A 22035-nucleotide genomic window follows, 5' to 3' on the forward strand; every position below is an offset into this window, starting at 1 on the left:
CCATGCACGACGAACCTAAAAGAGGAAAAAGAGCGACCTTGACGTTCTGAATTGTTGTCTAAGAATATACGAGACATGCCACCACGCACGATTGAAAGCGAGTAGATCCACAACTTCAAAATCGTGTGATCTTGCTTGAAACTGTAACTCTGATAGTAGCAATTAGACGATGGTGCCACTGACAATAGTAGATGGCATTGCCACCCGCAGCAACGGGTGCAATGACAAATGTAACAAAAAATATTTTCTTAAAAAAACCAAACTCTAATATCATCTTGAATATAGTAAAAAACTATGTATGAGATTAATCTTCCTTATGTTGAATATATACACAAATCCTCTATTTATAATAGAAGAAATATGTCCTAAGTTCAAAATACAAATAAATAATAATAATAAACTAATAAATTAAAATAATATATCTAATACAAATAATTCAAGTCAAAATTTTAAAATTATTAAATTTCTCGTCCAAAACACTAAGTGTCTTCCATATTTTACTTTTGTCTTGATTTTTATCGTGGAGAATTTCTTCAAAGGTGACATGTTCTTCTTGTCCATTTTTTAACTTGTTTTGTGTTTCTTCTTTAAATCTGTGTGATAAATCCATTATCTCATGCTTCCACCAGCTTTCCAAACTTATCCATATATTGTTGACTTGTAACACCCTTTGAGTTAATAAAAATCAAATCATCCAAGGAATATATTAGTTTGTAGAATATGAAAAGAAGAAATGTTACCTAACCTTTCAGAATGGAATAAATGATAGTTTTCTCAAAGATATATATAATATGGAAGTTAAAAAAGAAAACAAATATTTATATTTATATATAGAATGTCCAATGAGGGGAACAACTTCAACCAGACATAAAATGTCACAATCTTATTATGTGTCATGTTATATTTCAAATATAAACAAACGTGTTGTCAAACTAACCTAATAATAGATTTGTTCATAATTTTTGTATTTTTTAGACTAATTTTAAATTTTACATCCTTTAAAAAGAAAATTGTAAATGACGCACATTTAAAAACTAATTTAACCCTTTTTTGCCTTTTTATATAACTCGGACAATTTTCTCGTTACATGTGTGATCAAAATCACAAAAAGGTTATACATTTCATTACAATCATCGTATATAGATACATAAATTGATTCTCCATGTGTTAACAACACAATAACAAAAACTATATTCCCAAACATGTTATGGAAAGGTTATATTTCCAACTTCGAGTTTTCAATAAATTAAAAACATTGCATATATCAATCGTGCCTTTCATTCCATTGAAGTTTAGTTTCATCAATCTTAACGTTAAATCATTCCAAATTTCGTTGAAATCCACATCTCTACGTTTGATTCTTGACTCATGCAATTGTCATACTTGGTTCCACGATCAAATGTGAACAAAGGTCAAGGTGTATAAGATGTGAAAGCAACACGCAAGAACAAGCTATGCATAGTATAGTATTGTACAATACTGGTGAACCTAAGTCTACTACAACAAGATTCAAGACCAACACATGCAACTACCTATATTCAAATTATGCAGTGATTATTGTTGCAGTGCAACTCACAGTATACAATTAAACTCAAGAACAATCCCAAATTTCTCCTAGAATTGTGCAACTAAAACACTCTGCCACATTAAGTTCATCCTGGTGGATCTACGTTTACCATTGTTCTCAATCATGCAAATTAAATGTTAAATGATCCATGTACTGGTGAACATAATCCCATGGTCAAATTATGCAGATTGGCAAAACAGTGTCACATTCTTGCTTTCTTGTAGGTACCTCATGCATAAGGCATTGGTTAGGAAAGTGATTGTTGTTTTTAATATTGCAATATTAATATCATACATTCCATCTAATAATAAATTTGATATTAGAAAAATAAAAAAGCTGAAGCATCTTTGCAATGAGGAGTAGATTAGCACGCTGGTGCTGTCTGCATCTGAAACAATAAGGAGGAGATCACTCGGTGGGGTCCACATGACGGGAATCTGCAGAACAAGTAACAGAATGAGACCCCTTTTGGTCATTTGGCTCACTCACACCATTCCATGTATGGTATCTGCTCAGTACACTTGAAAAAGCCTTCACAGTCTGTGTAACCTCAAAACCACCAAGAGAATTACACGTCCCCCACACAACCACTCTTATAGAAAAACTTCTATCACTTTTATGAAATTTTGTGAAACTTTGGAAGATTAAAAATCAGTAATTTATTGACCCTTTTGTTTTCTATAAGCTGCATTAGTTCCTATGTTATATTAATTATACCTTTTCTTTGTAGAGGCAAAGATCAAAATCACTGGGTGGTCCAAACATGTACGAAGAAAGTAGTTGCTTTGATCCGAATGGGATGGTGGCAGAAGACTGTTTTTCCCAGATGGTTTCAAAATCAGAGGCAGTTATGTCTGTGACTAGCATACAGCCCCAAAACACCTTTGGGATGGAAAACTTAGCCTACACATATTCCAGTGGAGAAGATGCTTCTGCTGTTGCTATGGAAATCATTGCACACCCTCAACAAAACTCATACAATCAAGTTAATAACTTGAACCCCCAGTTTGTGCAAGTGGTGAACAACCATGGTTCATGTGAGGAGCTTTATTCTTTCCCCACTCACTCCTCCGCACTTGAGAGGGGTCACCATGATCACCAATTTCCTTATTCCACACCAACACCAGATCTCCTCAACCTTCTCCACTTGCCAATGACCTTTGAAAACCAAAGCAGCAATCTTCCGAAACTCTCTGGCCCTATGGGAACAGCAGACAGCACAAACGTCTCATCTGTTTCCTATGACCCTTTCTTGCATCTCAACCTGCAAGCACCTCCCCCAGATCTGAGAAATGATTTTGCCTTTGGAGGAGGGGGTGTCATAGAAGGCAGTGGAATTGCCTACCAAGATTTTGGAAATGGGGTGGTGGAGTTCACTCAAGATGTGGGGAAAAAGAGAGGGGGGAAAAGGACCAAGCAGTTTACCAGTACTACTACTGAGAGACAAAGGAGAGTGGATTTGAGTAGTAAATTTGATGCTTTGAAAGAACTCATCCCAAACCCCTCCAAGGTAACATTTTTGAGTAAATTATACCGTTGAGATTCTGTCAAATTATAGACATTTTTCTTTCCTGCTTTTTCTATTTCACAGTAACTCTTCAATTGTTTAAAAACGTGTCTTTTTTCTAGGAAAGGTTGTTTAAAACGTTAAGAAAATGTAAACTTTGAGAAAAATATCTTATTTTTAAACCCAGCATTAATTAAAGCTGATGTCTTTGAGTATAAAGAAAGTAGAACTGAGTGATTGATTTTGTTCTGTTTTGTTGTGGGAAACCGAACCAAAGAGTGATAGAGCATCTGTGGTGGGAGATGCTATTAACTATATCAGAGAGCTTAAGAGGACAGTGGACGAGTTAAAACTATTGGTGGAGAAGAAAAGGCAAGAGAAACAAAGGGTAGTAGTGATGATGAGGCACAAGGTTGAAACTGAAGGGCAAGATGGTTCCAATCCCGACCAAGATGATGGTTCCTACAATGAAAGCTTAAGAAGTTCTTGGATACAAAGGAAATCCAAAGACACAGAGGTTGATGTGCGCATTGTTGACAACGAGGTAACAATCAAGCTTGTTCAGAGGAAGAAGATAGATTGCTTGGTGCATGTCTCACAGGTTCTTGATCAGCTCAACCTCGATCTCCAACATGTTGCTGGTGGCCACATTGGCGATTTCTGCAGCTATCTGTTCAATACCAAGGTTTTGTGTCAAATGAATATTAACTATACATGCATGTGTGTTAAACATAGTATATATGATTGATTTTCTGGTGGTGCAGATGTGTGACGGTTCTTGTGTTTATGCAAGTGCCATAGCCAACAAGCTCATTCAGGTCATGGACACGAGTTTGGCAGCAGTTTCTTCATGATCTTTGGCATCATTCAGGAACAATAATGAGTGTTATGTTTCTTAACTGGTTGCCATTTTTTTTTTGTTTAATTGTTCTGTTTTGCACTTTATGTTTAGGATATAGTTTATATAAATCGAATTAGAACTGTATTGGTTTGAATCGTGTTATATTTTTATATTAAAAAAAAATAATAGAAGTATTTTGTAGATGAAATATGTGTACTGTTTTTTTTTCTTTTACTAGAAAAGAAGAAAAAAATGTTAAAAATTTATTGTTTTATGCAAGGTGATTTTTAAAATAGGTGTAAATATGTTTACTTTAAAATTTTTGGAATGAATCCATAATTGAATTAAGAATTTATTTTAATTTTTTAAATTTGAAAACGGTAACATCCCAAAATAGCATAACACTATATCATAGATTAATTACATATAATAATAAGGTAGATCAGTTTATCAAGGGTTAGTAAAGTATTTAACATTACAGTTATCCAAAATAACCATAAAACTAAAAACTTTACAAATCAACATAAGTCTGATACAAAAATACAGACATAAACCGAACGGTGATACAACAGTTTGTATAACCCGACCGGTTTACAAAGGATAAACTAAACCTATTGATCGAACGGTCCAATCTAAAACTATACACAACCGATGACTGAACGGTCTTAACTTAAGCAACAGGATCATCGCCTTCCAATGCTTGTTCCACCGAACACTCATCACTTTCTGCTCACATCCACAGGATGATCATTGCAAAAGAAAAGATAACCGGACGAACAAAACAAGACAACAAGAAAGTAGGGTAAGCTAACGTAATTTAATTATAAACACATATATACAATTCATGCAAGTTCAATACGTACAAAGATGAACGATACATCATGCAACACAGAATACATTTAGTTACATACAAACCGAACACCACCATTCATTATATATATATATATATATATATATATATAAACTGAACATTATGACTTGACCATCCGGATTGTATGAATATGTAGCTACAGTCGCCCTTGCACTTGTGGTAGTGTAACAGCTGACACCAATCAAGCTACTACCCAAGGTTAATCCCATAGTACCTACCTCGGCACCCTGAGGTGGTAGGACCTCCTGCTATTCTCACAAATGAAATATCTCTCTATGTGAGAATGATACTCATAGAATTTCAGGATGAACGCCAGCTTAGCATATCCATATTCATACTTTACAATTTCATAACCATACACGAGACATTCCGCCTTGGAATTCTCTTCCACAGTATACATAAGTCCAAAATTCTCATATTAAACATAATTTGTCATTCATCAATTATATTTTCATTCATAGAATAAAGAGGACATGTGAACGTTAAAGACCAAACACTTTCCCACTACCCAACTGAGAGAACCGAACGCTTCGTAAGAGACAGAACAGAAGAAAATGATCGAACGCTATTATTAATTGACTGCTATAGAAACCGACTACTAGGAACTTAATCCAGTCCTGAATAACTTACACTGCACACTCATAACTCAAACCAAACTCTAGTTTAATATCAGAAAATTGTGATCAAACCGAACGGTCATACTTAGATAATACCTCTAATAGATCGAACACCTGTAAATGACTGAGTACATAACACGACTGAACGGTCAATCAAAGCAAAACTTTGAATAACACTTCTTAAACCAAAACAAGACATTTTTCTTAATTTCTAAACTTCCAAACTTGATTTCTAAGTTATTTTAAACCTATTCCACTGAACCTATTACACACTGCTCACCACTCATATTTTCACATACTCTCATTCCCAAACCAGAAATGACCGAACGTTCTACAACAGGCAAACCCTAGTCTAGTTCACATGTCTTGGCCAAACACAGAATTTGAATGCAATTCAATCAAACACACCATTATTTATACATGCAAGCGTCAACACATCAATTCCAAACACAGAAAAATATAATTAAATCACTAGCTTCCCTTACCTTGAATAAACTATGCACTTCCTAAGCTTCCACCACTTGACTAACCAGCAACCACTTCTAAAGCAGCCTACTACAATTCCGATCGGTGAAAAGGGACCAACCAGAGGATCAAAAACAGAAACCGGTTCAGAGAGAGATAGATGAAGAACACATGCAAGCTGCACAGTGCTTGCATGTTCCAGAAAATACCGAAACTTAAAAAAAAATGAATGAGTTTACTTACCCACTTCACACAGCAACTAGATTGATGGAAAAGAACTTCTTGCCACCAAGAAAGAACTCACACACAACCTAGATGATGATCAAAAGAAGGAGAAAGTGAGGATTTTTAGAGAGAAGAAGGAGAATTGTAGAGAGAAGGAGGAGAAACTTAGAAAGTTTGGAGAGAAGAGGTGCATGAAAAAGTGGCTCAACGTTTGAAAATTTTGCTTATATACTACCGTAAAAAACCGATCAGCCACTCAGCTACATATACCTGTCTTCCACTTTCTGAATTTTCTAAACCCTTTCACCTACACCTGATTTCCACTCATGGTTGTGACAAAAACAAAACTAGAAATGTTAAGTTTGATAAATTAAAAATAGTGTTAAAAGAATAATGTTTTCCCTCGAATTAAATATTTAGGAATTGCAATATCTTTTTAATTTGAAATATTAAAATCGTATTCTTTTCAAATTTGATGGAGCAAAATCTGATTAATCCTAAATTTTATGAACATAACAAAATTATGACTTTTTTTTAACTTGGAATACCTTTTTATAAAGTATTATTATATAAGCTTAATTAATTTCATTTTAAATTCGAATTGAATTTTAATTTAACAATCTTTATATATCATATTATTTAATTGATAAACATGGATATTATTATTCCTAATTTAAACAGTTTATATTTATAGTTCTTCACTTTTAAAGTTTTGATCTATTTAATTTTAATTTTAATTTTAAGTAATAAAATAAGATATTATGTTTTTAAAAAATCATGTTTAAATTTCATTATTTAAATTTCTACACACTCATTTAGTGTAAGTAAAACTTGTTTTTTTCTATTTAATTAGGAAAGTTGTTGCAACTGGAATCGCGACGGGACGACGATCCGAAAAAAGAAAGAAAACGTATTAGAAAGAGAGATTTGGAGTCGCCACCATAGTTTATTCTGGAAAACTATGGAAAAACCATAAAATGATAAGGCATGGTCTGCGAAAATGAGATTCTAAGTTCGGGAGTCGGTTACATGTAGGGAAGGTATTAGCACCCTACAACGCCTGCCCTAAGGCAGTACCTTTAACTAAATACGCGAATTTGGTGTGGTTTTCAAAATGTTTAATTATTTCCTAAAATAAAACTCTAAAGAGACAAACTATATTTTTTGGTTTTTTGTTAGAAAATTTTGTTTGAGAAATTGTTTGAGAAATTAATTATGGATAAATTTGGATTTTTGGGGAAGTGAACCTGACAAGGACTGGCCTTGCTCCTAGGTATCTCCACTTTTGATGGAGAATCAAGGATCACATAGTTCTGGCTGAAAGATTGCTTTTGTTTGTTTGAAGATGTTGATGTTTTTTTTTTAGTTTTTGAAGATTTTATATTTTTTTGATATTTTTTTGAGAAAAAGAAAGTGAAAAGATTTATATATATATATATATATATATATATATATATATATATATATATATATATATATATATATTGTGATAGAGACCTTTTACATTACCGATCGTTCTTAACGCTCGTCATTACTGTTCGGACGATCGGTTTGATTGTAATCCTTTTCTTTACCGATCGTTCTTACCGATCGTCACCACTGATCGGTAAGGACTCTTGGACGATCGGTCGTTCCGTTCGACAGGTTCAGTTGTCTGCTCTTTACCGATCGTCTCTATTCTAGGACGATCGGTCTAGGAAGCTGCTCGGTCTGCGTTTTACTTTTCTTAGTTGTTTCTTCTTTTTCTTGTATAAATACTTTGTTTTATTGTAATTTCTGTAACTTTTCAATACAATTCATTTTCAGTTTGTAATTTTGTCTTATTTATTATTATTATTATTATATTTATTTATTTTTGTGATTTTTGTTCATTATAAAAGAGTGAGTGTGTGCTACCGAAGCTTGGGCTGAGGAGGATGATAGGTGTAGTGGGTGATGGTCGTGTAGTTACGAGGTGTTCGAGGGTGGCTGTGACAGTGGGTGAATATGGATGGAGATGATGATTGGGTGAGGGAATAAGGATGAAAATGATGGTGAGGTCCGGTTGGTATGGGAGGTTCTTGATGATAGGTGTTCGTAGTAGTAGTGGGCCTGGGGAGGAGATGAAGGCCAGAGGTGTTCGGTGTTGAGGATCAAGTGTTAGAGGTAAAGGCCGTGCGGTTAGGATGTTGAAGATGGTGTCCCCCCCTCTTCAGTGAAGATGATGGCCTCCTTAAATTGGCAGAAAGGGTGCCATTGTCGGCAGCTTTGATTGGGGGATGAGGAGCGTCGGCAGCTTTGATTGGAGGATGCAGAAATCATTGGGTTGGTGGAAGATTGTGGGAATAATTTGTTAAGGTGGGGAATAATTAAGACTTAGTGGTAGGCCCCTTTTAAAAAAACTCAATATCTGTTTGGACGAACGCCATCGAGACCGAACACGCCTAGCCAGCACCGAACATGAGGAACGACCGTTTTAAAACAAATTAAAATTTGGACGAGCGGTAGATGAGGAAGAGCGTCCTCAGACCATTTTAAAACACAACACTGCCTATGACGAACGACCGTAATCACAACTTACTGTTTGGACGAGCGCCTCAACACGCCTATGAACATCATCTAGAACGGCCGTTCACTTTGAACGATAACACATCGAGACCGAACGTTCAATTTGAGAATAAATATCCGAACGTTCAACTGAGAAATCACATAACCAAGACCGCACGTTCACATAATATGACTGAACGCTATTTGCTGAACACAGTTTGCTGATCAAACCATACTGGGTCGAACGCTCAAAACCGAACGCTGGAAGAATTTAAGCACAATTAGTACGAACGAACGTTCATATGAGAATAACATCACCAAGACCGAATGTTCAAATGAAGACCGAACGTTCATTAAAACAATATGACCGAACGCTAACAATTACTATAGAACAAACGGTAAACCTGCGAGGCCGAACGGTCGAACGCTTGGGGTCAGACCAAACGGTGAGGTCGAATGACCGAACGGTTGAGCACGAGCGGCCGAGCAGATAAAAGAAGCGAACGGTCTGCGACATTGCAATAGAAGACGAACGGTTTCATGCAGGGGAAGGAGCCGAACGCGTTCGGTGGAGGACGAACGTTTTTTTGTTTTATTATTTTTTATATTTTTTATTTTTATTTTACAGTCATGATGAAAATAAAACAAATCTATTAATGACGAAATTGGGTGTTGACAAAAGTTAATAAAAGAATTCCCCAAACTTTAGGATAAATCATTGAAAGACGGAATTAGGTTAGGAAGTATATCTGTATACAATGTTTTAGAGCGCGATGGAAAATATAAATCACAAAACTCTAAATAATTAAAATAAAACTAAAAAATCTACTTCAGTTTAGGTTGTCAAGAGATGTCTACATAAAGATGATAATGACAAAGCATAAGAAAAAATTTATTTACATTTTAAAATTTAAATCCAATAATATATATTTTTTTATCTTATCTTCCTTTTTCTTATCGAGTAACAGGTTACACATATCTAGTATAATTTTTTTTTATGATTTTAATACCAATTAATTTTTTATTATAAAATTAAAAATAATATGATATTATATATATATAATTTTTTTAAATAAAATTAAATTATATTAAATTTAATATCATTATTAACTAAAAATAATAATTTTTTTGTCCTTTTTAATTTTAGAAATGAATATTATTCAAATAATTTTTTCTTAAATTTTAGATTTCATAATATTTAAGAATTTTTATTATTAAAATTTGATATTCTTTATTAAAATTTACTAACCGAAAAAAATTTCAATAAATTAAAAATATATGATACTTTGATAACATTTTTTTATAACATTTTAACATTATTTACATATCATTTTGTGATTGGTTCAAAATTATTCTACAATCAATAATAATAATCATAAACACCAATATAGACCAGTCACAAAATGACACGTGGATGGTGTTAAAGTGTTGTCAAAAAAATGTTGTCTTATCCAAATTAAAAAACTCATTTATACATAATTATTCGGTATGTAAATATAGAAATATTTATATTCATCATCAGTAGATATCTTTTTATGACATTTATTTCCTCTTTCTATGTATATAAATATATAAAAAAATATTTTGGTAAATTAAATATTAGCAAGTACATGTATATACAAGATATAGATATTATAATACTTATACTTATCCCGTTAACATACGTATATAAAAAATACATGTACATGTTATTTGTGAGTATTTTTTTATGAATTATTTTTCTATTTATTATAGATTTTATCTACAATCCCTTGTAAGTATGAATTTATTTATACCACTACTTGACTGTCGCAATAATCTCTTATATAATATTTAATATTATTGTGAACAACTCATTGTCTAATAAATTAGGGCACACAAACAATATTCCTTTGAATCTAAACTTATAAGTTTCGCTTCAAAACATTTTAGGAAAACTTTAGTAAAAATTTCAATTTGTTTTGCACCAACATCATTCACTGAGAAACTACTCTCAGCTCCTCTCTATTCACTCTCTACTCACTCAACAGAGAGATCTCCGGAGAAACCAATTTCCTCCATTAAGCACATCACAGAAACCCACCATTCTCCCAACCTTCATCCTCATTCACTCATTTGCCTAGCCACTGCCCACTCCAACCCTTGTCTTACTCGCAAGCCACCATCAACCAGGATTCAAGAAAAAAAACTTGAACGCAAAGATAGAAGGTAAGTTCTTCTTCTTAAAGCTTTATGGCTCACAAACTATAAATGGTAGATGACTGTGATCTACTCATAATTGGGTTGATATCTGCGTTCATTTGGGTTGTTATGTAGTAAGATATTTATTAGGTAAAATATCTTAGATATTTTAAGCGGTTAAGATATTTTTGAGTAACTAACCACATTTTTAGGTAAGCTTATTTTATTTGGCTTATAAATACAATGACAAGAAGAAAGCTGAGGTACGTTCTCTCTATGTTCTAGAGACCCTAAATAATATTTCAGAGCAGTATCATAATCACTCTCTTGAGAGCTGAGGCTCCATAACTCACATCTGACTTGAGCGTCGGAGTATCTTTGCAGGTACCTCCCCCTCCTTTGGCGAGTATGAACAACAACAATTGAAGAAGAGCAAGCGTCCCAGTCAGTCAGGAGCAACGACACACTGGAAAACATCTACACCGAAACATTTTGGCGCCCACCGTGGGGCCGAGTGCCATCCCAAAGAAGCCACAAGAGGAGCCTCGGCCTCGACGAATCACTTCTTCGGATAAAGCTACTCCATCAAGATGAAGCTGCCGCATCACCGCCAGGAGTCTCCTCCGCGAGCCATTGACGCCACCGCAAGCACCTCTGCGAAATCGCGCCAATGAGCACCTCTGCGAAATCGCACCCCTTTGCGGGTCAGACCCAGCGCAGAGACAACCCCCAAATCGGGCCCGTCCATCAGCCTCCGTAGCGCCACCAGGTGCCACTGTCATTACCAGATCGAATGACGCCTCCAGCGAGGTTCTCTCCTTCTTCCACCACCACTGACGTCGTCTTTATCAGGATACAATTCCCAGACCAGCACCAATTGCTACGACAATTGGCACGGCGTCTTCTACGACCATGACTCTCGCTACACCGGCGAAATCATCCTCCACCGCCGCCTCGACTCAGACAAGCGCCGCCTTCACCATCGGCAACACTTGCATCTCCAATTTGCGCTGTCTCCAACACTTCTTCCCAACCTAAATACTCACCGCCAAACAAGGCCACCACAAATCCGCCAGTCCATCCCAAGCCTGGGGACTCCATGATCTTCGATCACCTTGGATCGCGGCTTCCGTCGACGACAAACTCATGACCGGCCATTCCGCAGTGTGGCTGATTCTAGGATTTTTTGGGGTAAAAAGGGATTTGACAGAGAGGCGAGAAGAAGACGGTTGTCACCCAGAGACAAACCTTTTCGGCGTCTTGTCAGACCCATTCTCCACGTCTTCCGCAACACTCGCGCCATCCACGCGTCGTTCGGTTCTGCCTCCACGTCATCCAACCCAATTTCTATTCCCCAAACTTCAAACTCCGAACGACCTTCGACCATTTCCTGGTCGACCACCAAGAATGAGCCGCACTCCAAGGTCGTCCATCTTGGTCGACCAACAAAACCGAGTGTGTATCGTGACCGATCGGCAAAACCTTCCTCATTGCCGTACGACAATTTCCTGTTCGACCACCAAGAACGAGCTGCACTCCATTGTCGGTTCTTCATCCTCAAATACTCCAACGTTCGTCCACTGGCTCCACCAGCGTTCGGTCATTCGACCAAACAAATGCTCGGTTATTGAGCCTCCCTGACGTTCGGCAGCTTGGCCTCAACCGTTCGGCCACCCGTCTCAATGACGTTCGGACACTTGGACTCAACCGTTCAACCATCCGTCTCATCGACGTTCGGCAGCTTGGCCTTGACCGTTCGACCTTTCTTATTGACGTTCGGTCTCTAGCGCTCGGTCATGCATGATCTCAACACTCAATCGTTCGGCCATTCGATCTCACCGCCGTTCGACAATTTTCAGCATCAAGCGTCCAGCAGTCGTCCTCAATAACGTTCGTCCGCTCGCCCTCAAATCGTTCGGTCATCCATGGCCTCGAACACTCCAGCATTCGGTCATTCGGATCCACAAGCGTTCGCCCAGTTGACTAAATTGATGCTCGCCCATTGGTCCTTAATTAACGTTCGGCGTCTTGGCCTCAACCGTTCGGCCAATCGCTCTCATTGACGTTCGTCAATTTCAGCATGAAGCGTTTCAGCATTCGTTCTCACGGCCGTTCGGCCTAGAGCGTTCGACACTTCGCTCATCATTGACGTTCGGTCTCTAGCGCTCGGCCTCACATCCACTCGGCCGCTCGACAACCTGTGTGTCGAGCGTTCAAACAGTCCTCACGTTCGGCCTCACATGTCACTCGGCCTCTACCGCTCGACCATACACCAACACGAGCGCTCCAAACATTCGGCCATACTCATGATCGGCCTCTTGACGTTTGGCACCTTGACCTTAACCGTTCGGCACTTCGCTCTCACTGACATTCGGCAGCTTGGCCTCAAGCGTCCAGCACTCAGTCTCCTTGATTTCTAACGTTCCAGAATTCGGTCTCACGGACGTTCGACCCTACTGATGTTCAGCCATTCGGTGCAACTGACGTTCGGCCTCAAGCGTCCAACACTCTCCCTTACTAACGTTCGGCCTTTCGGCCTCTACCGCTCGACCATCCATCGACACGACCGCTCCACCATTCGATCCTACTGACGTTCGACCGCCAGATTTAAATCGCAATCGAACGGTCTCACCTATATTTTACATATTATATATCTTATGCAGGTCACAGTAGACGGTCAACCGAAAACCGAGCGTTCTACTATCTAAACCGATCAGCCTTACAACATAATCTGTTTTTTATGTTAAATTTTCCAAACCTTATAAATGCATTGGTTTGTCTCGCTACTCTTTTTTCTCTAATTCTACAGCGCAGATAAGCACATCTTACATGCATAGGCGGACACCAGAGATTCGTCCATGCTGAAGCACTCAAAACCGGGAAAACAGTCCTAGACCTGGTAGATGTTCGCCCTAGAACACCCAGGAGCATTGAAAAAAGGGATACACTCCCTCTAGTAGTTGTTCGCCCTAGAACACCCAGAACATCAACAGCTCGACAATCCATGTCCACGAGCGTTCTAAGGGATACACTCCCTCTGGTAGTTGTTCGCCAAAGAACACCCAGAACATCAACCGCTCGACAATCCATGTCCACGAGCGTTCAAAGGGATACACTCCCTCTAGTAGTTGTTCGCCCAAGAATACCCAGAACATCAACCGCTCGACAATCCATGTCCACGAGCGTTCAAAGGGATACACTCCCTCTGGTAGTTGTTCGCCCAAGAACACCCAGAACATCAACCGCTCGACAATCCATGTCCACGAGCGTTCTAAGGGATACACTCCCTCTGGTAGTTGTTTGCCCAAGAACACCCAGAACATCAACCGCTCCACAATCCATGTCCACGAGCGTTCAAAGGGATACACTCCCTCTGGTAGTTGTTCGCCCAAGAACACCCAGAACATCAAGCGCTCGACAATCCATGTCCACGAGCGTTCAAACAGTCGGTCGTTCGGCCTCAAAGGTATTCGCCCTTTGATTTCAAGCGCTCGACAATCCATGTCCACGAGCGTTCAAACAATCGGCCGTTCGGCCTCAAAGGTGTTCGTCCTTTGGTTTCAACCGCTCGACAACATATGTGTACGAGCATTCAAACAGTCGGCCGTTCGGCCTCCCTTTGATCTCAACCGCTCGACCATCGCCAAGAGCACTAAAGCAGTCGGCCGTTCTACCGCACTGATATTCGGCCTTTCGACCTCAAAGGTATTCGTCCCCTTGGCTTCAACCGCTCGTCAATCATTAATCCATGGCCTCGAACGCTCATGTATTCGGCCGTTCGACGCCACTGATGTTGTCCATTCGGCCTCAATGACGTTCGTCCGCTTGGCTTCAATCATTCGGCCTCACATGCCACTCAGCCTCTACCGTCCGTAGCCTCAAGCGTTCCAGCATTCAGCTTCTATGACCTTAGGCTATACAGCCTCTAACGCTCGGCCATACATGTCCTCACGTTCGGCCTCACTCGTTCCAGCTTTTTGCCATTCGGCTTCGCATCTTTTTTGGTCCTTCGAACTCAACTGTTCGGTCATCCTTCGTTTAAAACGTCCAACTGCTCAGTCTAGAGCAGAAAGAAAACCCATAAAACCCGCTGTTCAGTCCACACATGGGAAACAACCAGAAACACGCTTCCTACCACAGCGAATACAGCCTCCCTCAAACTCATAAGTCCTATAGTTACCACGTCTATAAAACAGAACGGTTAACTCGGACTTGGGGGGCATGTTATGTAGTAAGATATTTATTAGGTAAAATATCTTAGATATTTTAAGCGGTTAAGATATTTCTGAGTAACTAACCACATTTTTAGGTAAGCTTATTTTTATTTGGCTTATAAATACAATGACAAGAAGAAAGCTGAGGTACGTTCTCTCTATGTTCTAGAGACCCTAAATAATATTTAAAAGCAGTATCATAATCACTCTCTTGAGAACTGAGACTCCATAACTCACATCTGACTTGAGCGTCGGAGTATCTTTGCAGGTACCTCCTCCTCCTTTGGCGAGTATGAACAACAACAATTGAAGAAGAACAAGCGTCCCAATCAGTCAGGAGCAACAAAGACACACTGAAAAACATCTACACCGAAACAGGTTGATATATGCTTTTGTGTTGGTTTGTAATGCCTGGCTTTGTCTGCTCGTATTAAGCATGTAATTATATTGGATATACATGATTTGGTTATGCGTCCTCTTTGCCAATCATTCATCCCCAACTCCAGCATCATAAACATGGCCTTGTTGTATCCCATCACCTGAAAAACAGAGAATCAATTATCACACGCACACTCCAATGCACGCTCTGTATAGTGAAGTTGTGAAAATACCTTTTCTTTTCTGTCTCTCCGCTTCAAAGCCACCGAGCAACACGAGCTCTCCGATCTTCCACAGCCTTCAACGCCTCTGTTCATCTCCAATCATCAACAAAATTGAATCATAAAAAACCATAAACACACCACAGCATCAGAATAAAAACCCTAAACCCCCAAACATTGTCTTGGCAAACCTTTACAGCTGTATTCTTTGATAACTAAACAATGGGACCCCTAGAGGTGGTAGGCGCGGTGGCGGTTTCAGGAGTGGCTGCGACGGTGACGGTTTTAGGGGTAGAGGTGGGTTTGGTCGTGGCGGTGGAGGACGTCGAGGCGATGACCGGCGACGACCTTGGCCGTGACCTGTGGCACTGGTGATGCCCTGGTTCGAGGCAGCCGGGATCGCTCAAGCGGCGATTGACGGAGGAGCGTGAGAGCTTCTCTAACGCGGGAAGAAGAGAAGGAAAGGAGGGCCTGGCGCTGTGGCCGGCGATGATCCCGGCGGTGAGCGGGGGTGCTTGCGACGCCTTGGGCCGCGACTCGCAGTGGTCGGTTTTGATGAGGCGGCGGCGCGTGTGCGTGAGCGGGCGGACGAGACAAATCCCTCCTTTGGCTGCCTCGTTTGGAAGAGAGACTCTAGGTTTTCTAAATGTTGGAATGAGGGGAGGGATGTGAGAACCCCTAAAGTTTCTGCTGGGAAGCAAAACCCTTGGGCCAGATCCAGATTTTTTTTAAAACAAAAAAAATTCTATTCTCTTTGCACACACCCATCTCCCATTCACACCCCCATTCTGTTTGGGCTTAAGCCCATTCGATTTCTGCTAAACCTCACACCCCATAATTTTTGTTTTATTTCTTCCTTTTATTTAAGTTTGCTTGTATTTTATTTGCACTTTGTTATTCTGTTCTTTTTACTTAATTTTATTTTTTGACTTTTATTTCATTTTTAAATATCTACCCATTAAATAATACATGAAAAATACATAAAAACTAAAAAAAAATAATAATAACAAAAATATATTTTAAAGGTTAACCACACGTGTAACCGTTCGCGTTCTTGTGCTAAAAATATTTTCTTGTTCTTTTAAAAATAATAACAAAATATATTAAAGGTTAAGCACACGTGTGACTGCTTACGTCGTCCTTGTGCTAAAAATCTTCTGTCATATTTATGTGTGTCAAAACTTGATCTATATAGAAAGCAAACTCTCCTGGAATGATAACTCCTTAATCTGATTTGAAATCTGAGTGTAGTATTGATAGCTTCTTATTCTGGTTTTGGAAACTAACTTAGGAAAGAAATTCTAATGGACGTGTGAGGGCAGTAGCTTGTAAATCAGATTCTGTTTTCGGCTGGATCTATGCTTCAATGGTCGAAAGATAATATTGATTAGGGAATTGAGTTGGGGAAGAGACACGTTCTAACTTATAATGTAGTCAAGGAACTGCTGAAACGTATTGAAGTAGTGATGAATTATTTCTGAAATTTGTTTGTGCAGAAATTTTATGAGATAAGGTTAGTATATATATAATTTAGTGTTAATTGTGTATAATGAAGAAGCACCTTTGTTTATAATATGACTGTGAGTGTATTTAATTGGATTGGAATTTAAAATGTATTGAGTGGTCTATGTTTTAAGTCAAAGATGCAGGACGTAAGGAATGATTCCTTGGTTAGTCTTTGATGTGGCTATTAAGTGCAGCATGGTTAACCAAATATCCTGTATTAAGTATTGAAGATTAGATGTCTGTGATGACGAGTTGGTTAGAGTTTAACTTTGAGAAATAAAGAATTATCACACCCACTTTTGAACAGTGACCAACATGATAGTTAAAATCTAAGGTGTTAAATTGGTGGTTGGTGACTGAAATCAGAAGTGGCCTTGGTAGCAAAATAAGTGCAGACCAAAATTATTGAAATTAAGTTCATTAAAATTTCTTTTGGGCTACATACAATGTTTAAGTTATATTTTAAAAGTAGTGAAAACTTATTATATCGTTTTACGTGAAAGACAATTTTGATTGGTACATCTTTTATCTTGTTTTTTTAAAAAATTAATAAAATAAAATAAAATAATAATAAAAATAAAAATTACAATAATAATAATAATAATAATGGTGGATGAATTGCATAGCATTATGTACAATTTAGACAAATTAAGTTTGGTGAGACTTTCCAGAGTTGGTGTTGTTTTAATGTTTTGTAATTGAATGGATGGAAATTTGATATTTTCATGTGATAGAAGGAGATGGCTTCTTTCATTTTAATTGTTCTTATTGAAATTTTATATCTTATTTGAATTGATTAAACTTGGATATATATATATATATATATATATATATATATATATATATATATATATATATATATATATATATATATATATTTGTTTGAATAACTAAATATGAATACTTTCTTTAGTAAGTATTGGTAAATATTTGTTGGTTGGACTTTTATTATACAAGGAGTAACAAGTATGATATATCTCCAGATCTTGCTCTATCACGGAGAAAGGTGCAACCAGGAAACAGAGAGAAGGAAAGGAAAAGTGCAGGAAACAGAGAGAAGGAAAGGAAAAGTGCAGGAAACAGAGAAGGAAAGGAAAACTGCAAAAGAGGTGTGAAACTAAACTTTTATTTTTCTGAAAACTTACAACTATTGTTTCCCTAAGGCTATGTTATTGTTTAACATGTGGTATTGGTTTTGTTTAACATAGACTGAGTAAGTAACATACAAATATCTATAGTTTTATAATGATGAGGTGTACTATTTTCATAGGGTTTTGCTATTCATGGTTGTATCATCTGTTTTAATCCCAGTTGTGCTTCTTGATTTTTGTATGATGTTACCTATGTTATCTTATGTATTGGGTTATATCAAATTGATGGGGAATGATTGAATCTGACATATGCAAGCTATTGGTTCATGTTAATTTATGGACCGCAAAAGAATAAAAAATTAGGATAATCTATTATTTTTTAATAAAATCATAAAGTTACATACAGATTTTTCTGTATGTAATTACATCTTTAATTATATACAAATTTTATATACGAATATTTTTGTATGTAATTACATTTTTAATTACATAGAGATTTTACATACAGATTTTTTCGTATGTAATTATATACGAATATTATATACAAATTTTTCTGTATATAATTACATACAAAAAAATCTGTATATAAATTATATACGGATATATCTGTATATAACTTATCTACGATAGTTTTATATACGGATTTTTGTCTATATGTAAGTTGTATGTAATTAAGTGTTATATACGGATTTTGAATCTTATATATGGATTTTGATTGTATGTAATTCAATTTTTTCGTGTAGTACTATATGCGTAAAATGCATATGGACATTTACAAATCATTACAGGAAAGAGGTGCCGAGAAAGAGAAGGTACTGATCATGGAACTTCTGCACAAAGAGTTGGAGAAGGAAATATCAAGGATTCCCAAGGTTAATCCATACCCTTTTTTGTGGTATAGAATTTTCTTGATCAACCTTTTTTGTCTTCGTTTGCTAGTTGAAAAAATTGATGAAGTGTACTGCGAATATCATTTGCAGATCCCACCAAAACCATGATAGTTAGAAAGTTGATTAACTGGTTGAATACTCAAATTTATATAAAGGTCCAAATTAACTGGTTGAGCACGATACCACGCCTTACGTATCTGTAAGTTATTTCATTTACATTCAACTCGGTTTATGCATTGATTGTTCGGATTCTAAAATGCTTTCACGGTAATAGCTCATGGGAAATGCTCTTTTTCTTTGATTTCAGTTTCAATTTTTATATTTGCAGTTTCCATCAACTTTGTTTTCCTTCATTCTCCTGTTGCTTTTTAGTGCTGGTTTGGTATCATTCTAAGAGCAGGAAGCTCTTCAACCTCAAGTTTGAAAAATGTTTATTACTGGTTTTTTCTTCTATTTATATTAATATATGTTTTGGTTTTGAAGGTCAAATTTCCTAGTTGAAGGAGAAAAAAAACTAAAAAACAACATTACAATATAAGTAGAGACCATAGGCAAAATAATTGGGCAGTATCCTTCAAAATTTTGTACATGCTCTGAACTAAAAACAACCAAGATTCATTCACTAATCAAGGTTATGTGCTCCCATTCTACATCATACATCATCTAACTCACCACATCCCAACACAGAGGTCAAACTTTGTGATTGAAGGAAAAGAAAAAGTGGAAAACAACACTCCAACGTAAGTGGAGAACATAGGCAAAATAAGTGGGTAGCAGCCCACAAAATTTTGTACAAACTCTGAACAATTTAATACTGTTGAAATATATTGTATTGTATAATTGTACTGTAAGTCTTGGGTTGTTGTGTGCTGGTCTACTTGCTCCTTATATAGGACATTTGGTGTAATAGAAACATAACACAATGGAATAATACTTCTATCTCTATATTTTCTCTCCCCAAATTTAACATGGTATCCAGAGCAGGTTAGGGTTTGCAGCCACCCACTGCCGTTGCTTCCGTCGCCGCTCTGTCCGTCGCTGCCGCCACCGTCCGCCACCATCGTCGCCGCTGTCCGCCGCCGCCGTCGCAGCCTTTTCTCCGGCGAAGTTAGGGGTTCGGTGCGCCTCGAAGAGCGCGACCCATCCCCAGTGGTCGTCGTCGCATATTCTTCTCGACGCGCCGTCACGCGCCGATTCTATGCGGTCTCTCTTGGGCGCGTGGGCTTCACGCACCGCCTCTCCCGTGTCGGAACTTCACCGCACCACCGCCGGTCGGTTCGCCTCCGTCTCCTGAGTCAATTGTGGTCACTGATTTTCTGTTCCGTTGAGGTTTGCTCCGTTTAGGGTTTCTTCCCACAATCTTTGCTCCGTTAAGGTGTTTTCCTCTTTTTCTGGTTTGGTTTTACGATGGCTGGTCTTGGAACACCGTCTCTCTCTGCCACTCCAACCATTACTTCTGCAAAACTCAATTGGAAAAACTATCTATCTTGGTCTTCTTCTGTGGAGTTATGGTTTCTTGGTCAAGGACACCATGACCATCTTGAACAAGATGTTTCCACCGTTCCTGAAGAAGAAAAATCTCAATGGCAGAAACTTGATTTCCAACTATGTGTTGTCCTATGGCAATCTGTTGAACCAGAAGTCTTAGAAATTTTAAGACCTTACAAAACGTGTTCCTTCTTTTGGAGAAAAGCTCAAGATATCTTTGCTAACGATGTACAACGCCTCTTTGATGCAACTCAAAGAGTGACTTCTCTCAAACAGAACAATCATGATATGGTTACTTACATAGGAACGGCCCGTGCTACTGTAGAAGAATTGAAGAATTTCTTTGTGGCTGATTCTTTAGAAGGCCTAAACGAGAAGCTTGATAAGTTTTACATGGTCTTAATTTTAAGAGGTCTACATTCAGATTTTGGACATGTTCGTGATCAAATGTTGGCTGGTGATCAAGTTCCATCAATGGACAGCTTAGTTACTCGACTTCTTCGGGTACCTTCATTAGTTAAAGATGAAAGTTCAATTGGTGGTATTGAAACATCAGCCATGGTAGCACCACAAGGAAGAGGAGGAGGCAGAGGCAACCAAGGAGGACGTGGTGGTCGTGGTATGCCTCCTCAGTGCACATATTGTAAGAGGATAGGCCATACTCGAGAGAAATGTTATGCCTTACATGGATATCCAGACAAGGGTGTTCATGTTTTGAAATTTGATGAACCCAAAATTTCGAATGAAGAATATCAAGAATTTTTGAAGTATAAATCTGGAAAATCTTCTAATCCTGACCAATCCTCTTCCATGTCTAGTGCGTCAACTGCCGGTATGTCTCAATCTGTGGAAGGTCACAATCCATGGATCCTTGACTCAGGTGCCTCTGACCATATCTCTGGTACTATTTCTTCATTTTCTTCCATGTCTTCTCAGAAAATCCCTCATTTCATTACTATTGCCAATGGATCCAAAGTTGCATCGCAGGGAATTGGCAGAGTTTCCTTATCTCCTTCACTAAATTTAAATTCCGTTTTGTATATTCCTCATTGCCCCTACAATTTAATCTCTTTAAGCCAATTGACTCGCTCCTTAAATTGTTCTGTAACCTTTACTGCTAATTCCTTTGTTATACAGGAACATGGTACGGGTCGCCTGATTGGAGAAGGACATGAGTCTCGAGGACTTTATTTTTTGAAACATAGCTCTTCAACTTCCTGTTTTACCACTTCATCCCCAAAACTTTTGCATGATCGGTTGGGCCATCTGAGTTTATTCAAGTTGAAGATGATGGTTCCAAGTCTCAAGAACATTCAAGTCTTAGATTGTGAGTCGTGTCAATTAGGAAAACATGTTAGATCTTCTCATCCTAAAAAGTCTGAGACATTATGTAATTCTCCTTTCTCAACTATTCACTCTGATATTTGGGGACCAAGTCGTGTCACTTCTTTTGGTTTTAACTATTTTG

At 37.8% G+C, this 22035-nt stretch overlaps 1 protein-coding gene and 1 long non-coding RNA gene across 2 annotated transcripts; both read left to right on the plus strand.

Annotated features, from left to right (window-relative positions):
• Positions 1–2311: 2311 nt before the first annotated feature.
• LOC108340830 (transcription factor bHLH91) lies at positions 2312–4069 on the plus strand. Its single transcript, XM_017578435.2, has 3 exons — positions 2312–3077; positions 3352–3759; positions 3839–4069. The coding sequence occupies exons 1-3, from the start codon at positions 2331–2333 to the stop codon at positions 3926–3928; spliced, it is 1245 nt and encodes a 414-aa protein (XP_017433924.1). The 5' UTR covers positions 2312–2330; the 3' UTR covers positions 3929–4069.
• A 14103-nt stretch (positions 4070–18172) lies between these two features.
• LOC128195528 (uncharacterized) lies at positions 18173–19493 on the plus strand. The gene is made up of 3 exons (XR_008247151.1): positions 18173–18207; positions 18978–19278; positions 19408–19493. It is a non-coding gene; the product is annotated as an uncharacterized LOC128195528 (long non-coding RNA).
• The last annotated feature ends 2542 nt before the right edge of the window (positions 19494–22035 follow it).

The sequence above is a fragment of the Vigna angularis genome, chromosome 1, assembly GCF_016808095.1.
Source record: "Vigna angularis cultivar LongXiaoDou No.4 chromosome 1, ASM1680809v1, whole genome shotgun sequence".
Lineage (NCBI taxonomy): Eukaryota > Viridiplantae > Streptophyta > Magnoliopsida > Fabales > Fabaceae > Vigna > Vigna angularis.